Source organism: Galeopterus variegatus, unplaced genomic scaffold (genome assembly GCF_000696425.1).
Source record: "Galeopterus variegatus unplaced genomic scaffold, G_variegatus-3.0.2 Scaffold639, whole genome shotgun sequence".
Classification (NCBI taxonomy): domain Eukaryota; kingdom Metazoa; phylum Chordata; class Mammalia; order Dermoptera; family Cynocephalidae; genus Galeopterus; species Galeopterus variegatus.
The window spans coordinates 231,754-239,188 of record NW_007726750.1 but is presented as its reverse complement, the minus strand read 5'-3'; the positions used below and the strand labels follow the sequence as shown (position 1 = coordinate 239,188).

Sequence of the window (7,435 nt, the reverse complement as noted above, 5' to 3'; positions counted from 1 at the left end):
TTTTTTTTGTTGCTTTTCTTCAAAATTAAAAACTTTAATTTTAGATTAAAACTTTTTTTTCAGTTTTTTTTTTTTTTTTTTTTTTGTCTTTTTCCGTGTCCAGCAACGGATTGCAACCCTCGGTGTTGCCTCCACGCCTCGCTCAGCCAGTGAGCGGGAACCGGTCCGTATGTGGGATCCGAACCCTTGGGTGGGAGCGCCGCCGCGCTTCCCAAGCAGTGCACTATCCAGTGCACCACCGGGCCGGCCCCTTTCTTCAGCTTTTAACTATTGATAATGGATTGATATAGGTGATTTATATAGCAAAACCAGATAGAAATTTCATGACATATTTACCCAGTCACATATTTCACTGCCTGTTTTGTGTGTATTGTGTGAAATACTGGACATGGTCAAAAATAGACACTTAAAATGTTTTCACTGAATCCTTTTGTTCTACCTGCTCTAAGCTTCTCACAACTTGCCTTTCTGCCCCTCTTCCCCATACATTTTTTACATGTCTCCAGCTCTAACAAATTTCACAGAATGGAAATTTTCATCAACTCTTGTGAAATTCAGTGATTAGGTCCTGCTCTGACTTTTTCCCTGAACTCCACACCAGAATGGGCAACTTCATATATAAATTTACATTTGGTATTCTTCTCAGAGATATTTCAAACACAGTATGCCCCAAACCAAAATATTTCTTTCCTGCCATCATTAACCACTACCAAAACTATCTCTTCCTTTTTTTCTTTTTTAGCAGCTGGCCAGTATGGGATCCGAACTCTTGACCTTAGTGTTATAACACCACACTCTAACCAATTGAGCTAACCCAGCCAGCCCATTGTGCTGTCTTCCTCTTTCATTCCCTATCTTGTTTGGTAAAAACTCCAAGTCAGAGACCCAAGGTCTATCCTACCTACTCCCCCACCTCATCCTTAATACAGAATCATACCCAGGTGATTTTCCCTCCAAAATGTTTCTCAAACGTATCTTCTCTGTCCTTACTGCCACTGACTTAGTTTGCTTTTATTTTATCATATACCTGAACTGTTGTAATAGCTACTCTAAAATCTAATCTTTTTAAAATGTTTATACTACTACCCATACTTATTGAATAAGATTCTAGGTCTTTAGCGTGGCATAAATATAAGTGGATATCTTCTCTGTCCTTACTGCCACTGACTTAGTTTGCTTTTATTTTATCATATACCTGAACTGTTGTAATAGCCACTCTAAAATCTAATCTTTTTAAAATGTTTATACTACTACCCATACTTATTGAATAAGATTCTAGGTCTTTAGCGTGGCATAAATATAAGTGGCCTTGAACAACTAATTGTCTGTTAACAGAATTGTTTAACTTACAAAAATTTCAGGTTATACATTCTGGCTTCTGAGTTGTCTGTATTATGTGTGATTTTTTCATCCCTTTTCCAATTTTTGCCTCAACGTATGATATTGAAGTATTTCCAAAATATATTTGCCTTTTTTTAAATTATTATTATTATAGAGTATGTCATAGGATTGAGTTTCCACAGAGACTTGTTGGGAAATGCATGTAATGATAATAAATACATGGCATAAAAGACATTTCCCAGTTTAATCTTCATCTTCCTCTCATCTCATACCTCCAGACTTTGTACCACATAAGAGGGTACTTCAAAAAGTTTATGGAAATGTAGAACAAAAAGTTCATGGAAAAATAGAATTAAAAGATAATATGAATCTTTCTGTGAAGTTTTTGAGGTACCCTCATAGGTTTATAGTTAAATATAAATCAGGAAGAATGTGAAGAACTGTATTAATATGATATCATTCCTAAAACAATACAAGTCTAAATATTAGATATTATTATAAATATGAGAGAATAAATGTTATTGAACTTCATTTTCTAAAAAGAAAAAAAAATTTTTGTCTTACACTGCCCATTTAAATTTAAGTCTTAATAATCTTTCAGGAAATAGAAAGAATCCTTTCAAGAATTAATAAAGTTAATTTAGAGTTAAAGATATTCTTCCTTTCCTACCACAGGCCTACTACAGGCCATGGAAGAGTAGGATTTGGTTCGCTTCCTCTTTCTGTCTTTACCCAATTTGCCTTTTTACTCTTCCCCATTTGCTGACTGTTTCTAGCCCTTTCAGGATTAGAAAAAGCAGAGGTTGAGGAAGAAGAGGTCTTTAATAGGAATAGCAGCAGCAACTAATGTTTCTGTGAGGTAGGTTCTATTATCCCTATTTTTCTGCTGAAGAAATTAAGGTACAGAGAGTTTAGTGACTTGCCTGAGGTCGCGCAGCTATATATGGCAGAATCAGAATGCAGACCCAGCATTCTGGCTCCAGAGTCCCTCTCAACCACTCCACTATATTGCTTTTACATGCTGTTGGGAGATAGTAAGCATGTTTCCTAGTCTTGATTAGTGTTTAAATCAGACTTGTGCCCTTTAGAGCTTTTTTCAAGTGTCACACATTTCCCATAGACCTGAGACAATGGGCAAACATGCCCTATCCCTTGCAGGAGAATAGAAGGAAGTGGGATGGGGTTTGGAACTCAAAACACACTGATTACTCTCAGAAAAAACCCATTTCTAATCTTTAACTCTTTGAATGTTGAAGGTGGATGTAACTCAAGGTTGAAAAATAGTTTTCCACTACTCCCTTGCATAGGTGGCCTTACAACTCACTTGGGAATGTGGAATCTGTTGTTTGGTGCCTCCATCCAAACTAAGATCAAAATGGTTTCATGTTAACACCCTGATGCACATGTTCTCCACATACACTGTTTAGTTTGTTGCCTTCACACCTTTATTCATACAGATGGATTGTGACTGTGTCACTTGTTCTGAGGCACGTTTCTGTTTTCTGCCTCAACCACATGATCCCAGTGAAAGTAAGCACTCTTCATGGCCAGGCTTGAAAAGTGGAAGCCAGTTTCCTGGAATGCAACAAGTGCACAAAACACATTATGTTTACCTCTCTCATTTAATTACTTTTCTCAGTCCTACGAAGATAAATCAGAAAATATGTTAAGTGATTTTAGTTTGCTTAGACCAATCCTAGCTGCCTAGTGTCTCATTGTGACTACTTGTCTTCAGGCAGGGTATGTGGAGCAAGTTTATATTTGAAATGTTATCTCTGATCATAATCAAAATAGTTATTTCAGTGACCTTACCTGGCTGTCTTGGCACAGGAATTTATGCCTTGTGTACTTTTTATTGTGATATCAGACAGGGACAGACCTTTTTTTATTCATCTTGAAATCTTTTTTGTTGTTTTTCTTTTCCCATTCCCGTTCTTCCTTTTCCTCTATACATTTACCTGCAGAGAACATTCAAAAGGGTGATTATACATAGTAGATGGTTTAATGTTTGAATTGGTATTGCCCACTGAATACTCTCATTTGAAACAGGGATAATAGTGTACCTGCTGACAGAATATGGCAATCAATAAATTAGCAAATGTGAACCATTTAGAATAGTGTCTGGTACATAGAAAGCAATCTAAATTGTCACTGTTTACAATTATTTAAAACTTCAGCTCTTTAAAACATTAGTTCACAGACAACAATGGTTGGACAGTTTGGGGGGTAGATAGGTGGAATATGTTTTAATCCATTACCTGTCTTGAAGTCTCTCTCTCACTACTATCGTTCAGCTTTTTTATTTAGCACAGTGGTCACACAAAACTATCTAAATTACCTTCTGTTTTAACTACTAAGCCATCAATTAATGCTCTGTTTTATGTATTTTTTAGGACATTTCTGATTCATTTGCATCCTTGAAGAGCATCTGTAGAAGAGAAAGGAAAACATGGGTGTGAAAACATTTACTCATAGCTCCTCTTCCCACAGCCAGGAAATGCTTGGAAAGTTAAATATGCTGCGAAATGATGGACATTTTTGTGATATCACTATTCGTGTCCAGGACAAAATCTTCCGGGCACATAAAGTGGTACTAGCAGCTTGCAGTGATTTCTTTCGTACCAAACTTGTAGGCCAAGCAGAGGATGAGAACAAGAATGTATTGGATCTGCATCATGTTACAGTGACCGGTTTTCTACCCCTTTTAGAGTATGCTTACACAGCCACTCTGTCAATTAACACAGAAAATATTATTGATGTTCTAGCTGCAGCCAGCTATATGCAAATGTTTAGTGTTGCCAGTACCTGCTCAGAGTTCATGAAATCAAGCATTTTATGGAATACACCCAACAGTCAACCAGAAAAGGGACTGGATGCTGCACAAGAAAATAATTCTAACTGCAATTTTACTTCTCGAGATGGAAGCATTTCTCCAGTGTCTTCAGAGTGCAGTGTGGTAGAAAGAACCATTCCTGTCTGCCGAGAATCCCGGAGAAAGCGCAAAAGCTACATTGTTATGTCTCCTGAAAGCCCTGTAAAGTGTAGCACACAAACAAGTTCACCCCAGGTATTGAATTCTTCAGCTTCCTACTCAGAAAATAGAAATCAACCAGTTGACTCTCTCTTTAGCTTTTCCCTGGACTTTTCCTTTTGGAATTGATCGAAGGATTCAGCCTGAGAAGGTTAAACAGGCAGAAAATACCCGGACTTTGGAATTGCCAGGCCCATCTGAGACAGGTAGAAGAATGGCTGATTATGTGACTTGTGAGAGCACAAAAACTACCTTGCCTCTGGGTACTGAAGATGATGTCCGGGTCAAAGTAGAAAGGTTAAGTGATGAGGAAGTCCATGAGGAAGTGTCCCAGCCTGTCAGTGCATCTCAGAGTTCCCTGAGTGATCAGCAGACAGTGCCAGGAAGTGAACAAGTCCAAGAAGACCTTCTGATTAGTCCACAGTCTTCCTCTATAGGTATAATGTCTTCTGTGCTTTTCATGATGCTATAAAGTCAATTCCAACATTGTTAAAGCATTGTTAAAACAACCTATTAGATAAAAAATTTTGTGCTCAACCCTATAGGAAATCTAAAGAGTAAAACATGATAACTGGATTTTTTTAGATGCTATTAACATTACAATTATCTTTTTCTTTTTATAAGTTATGCATTGGAAGAAAAAAATAGTTGAATAATATCTGATAGGACAAAGGCAGAGATATGAATTATGAATTACTTTCAATGCAAAAAATACCAGTTAAAAAAATCCAGTTAGTGTTTTAGTCTTCATTACAAATCTTACCATGTGCCAAACATTGGTGATACATAAAGAAAAAGACAGTGTCCCTGCAACAAAGGAGTTAATAGTCTAATTGCAGGAGCAGATGTGTAAATAAATTATTATAGTGAGCGATTAAAAAGTCCTAGCCTAGAGGTGTGAACAACAGAGAAAGCAAGTTAACACTAAACAGTATATTTGAGCTGGGTCTTATGGCACATTAGTAGGAGTTTGCCTAAGCAAGGGAATAATATCATTTCTATGATGATGTATAAAAGTGCAGAGGATGTATGAAAGTATAGAGGTGTAGAAGAGCATCACATGTTTGGTAAGCAGTGAATTCAATGTAACATGATGTGAACAAAGCAAGGATGCCTGAAAGTGGGGAATGAGTAATGGAAGATGAGACAGAAAGAGAAGCAGTTGAGAGCAGGCTGTGAAGAGCTTGAACGCTAGTTTCAGTTAGGGTTGCATTTAACTGCATGTAACAGAATCCCTTCTTCAGTGGTTTAACCAAACAGGATTTTATTTTTTTCACATAAAATGTTCAGAAATAGGAAGTCCAGGGCTGGTACAGTGGATCTACAATATAATCAGTGGCCTAGGACTCTTGTATATTTATAATTACTGTCTTTAGTTTGTCCTGTGCTTAAGATGCTGACTTCATCTTTAGCTTTGCATTCTAGAAAGGCACAGCACTTATATCAGGAAAGCACAAATGTTCCCTGAAATCTCTAAAACAACTTCTGCCAGATTATGTCATGTGATCTTTCCTAGCTGCAAGGAAATCTGGGAAGATAATGTATATAGGTTGGGTACATAACTACCTGGAACAAAGTTAGAGCACAATGGATATTGAATGTGCAGCTAGTAATGTCTGCCACAGCTAGGCCAAGTAAGCTTGGATTATATCCTAGTGGTAGTAAGGAGTCTACCTTAAAGGAAGTAAAAATACAACATACAGGTATTTAGAAAAATTAGTTTGGTATTGGTATGTAGAGGGTTTGGCTGTACAGAGACACGTTCAGAAACCAGTTACAGGGCCGGCCCGGTGGCGCACTGTAGCAGTTCGCCGCTTGGGAAGTGTGGCGGCGCTCCCGCCGAGGGTTCGGATCCCACATACAGACCGGTTCCCGCTCACTGGCTGAGCGAGGTGCGGGTGCAGCACCGAGGTTTGCGATCCCGTTGCCGGTCCCCGGTCCAGTACGGGCGTGACACTGAGGGTTGCGATCCGTTGCCGGACACGAAAAAAAAAGACAAAAAGGAAAAAAAAAAGAAACCAGTTACAGTATAGTTATCTTGGTGTAAATGAAGAGCAGAACTATAAAGAAAATGCCTGAGTACCTAAAAATCTTGCTAAGTAGACATGTGAAATAATCATTTTTTACCATTCTCAAGTATACCTAATCAGTTTAGATCTTGCCTTTATGATCTTATTAACATGATTATGTAGAGAAATTATGAACACAAATAGAATAAACCTTTTGGTTGTAAAGTAGAATTTATTACCTATGTATTATTATAAATGTGGGTCCTGTTATTAAAGTGGACATAGGAACAACTCTGACCTGAATATCATGTAATCAGATAATCCAATGGGGTTTTTTCCCTTGCCTTCATAGCAAATATACTAATCTCTCTCAACAAACCTATCTTAACTCCAAATTTGCACACTAAAACAAAACCATAGAGAGAAAAGGTAGATTCCTGGGGTATCATAGCAATCTATAAATGTGGGAGGGAGAAAAGGAAGATGTGCTAGTACTTTTTTCTGTATTCCCTAAGAATATTTCCATAAGAGTACTTAATTTTACTTACTAATTTATTAAAGAAGATATCTGAGAGGTAGTTCGTCATTCTTGGGACTAAGAACATAGTGTTTAATATATTCTGAAATTCTAAAATTATAATAATTTGATTATCCATGAAATTAACTCAAATGGGATTTTACCTGTTATTTTAAGTTTCCAGCGAAAGGTTATAAAATGACACCCTCAATTTAAGGCAAATAGAAGCAATAAATACAGCAGATTTAAAGGAGAAAAAAGACTGCTGAGTCTGAGTTGGGTATTGTTACTCAAAAGATGAGGCCATCGGGCCGGCCCAGTGGCGCACTGCTATAGTGCGCCACTTGGGAAGCGTGGTGGCGCTCCCGCCGAGGGTTCAGATCCCCCATACAGACCGGGCCGCTCACTGGCTGAGCGAGGGGCGGGAGCAACACCGAGGGTTGCGATCCCGTGGCCGGTCCCGGTCCGGTACGGGCGCGACACTGAGGGTTGCGATCCGTTGCCGGGCACGAAAAAAGACAAAGGAAAAAAAAAAAA

General features: G+C 38.1%; 1 protein-coding gene across 1 annotated transcript in view; it reads left to right on the top strand.

The window, feature by feature from the left end:
- The window catches only part of ZBTB44 (zinc finger and BTB domain containing 44), a 66,474-nt gene that overhangs the window by 37,802 nt on the left and 21,237 nt on the right, over positions 1-7,435 (top strand). The window contains 2 exon segments of the mRNA XM_008570878.1: positions 3,735-4,462; positions 4,464-4,809. Coding sequence (XP_008569100.1) covers positions 3,791-4,462; positions 4,464-4,809 — 1,018 coding nt within the window. The 5' untranslated portion in view covers positions 3,735-3,790.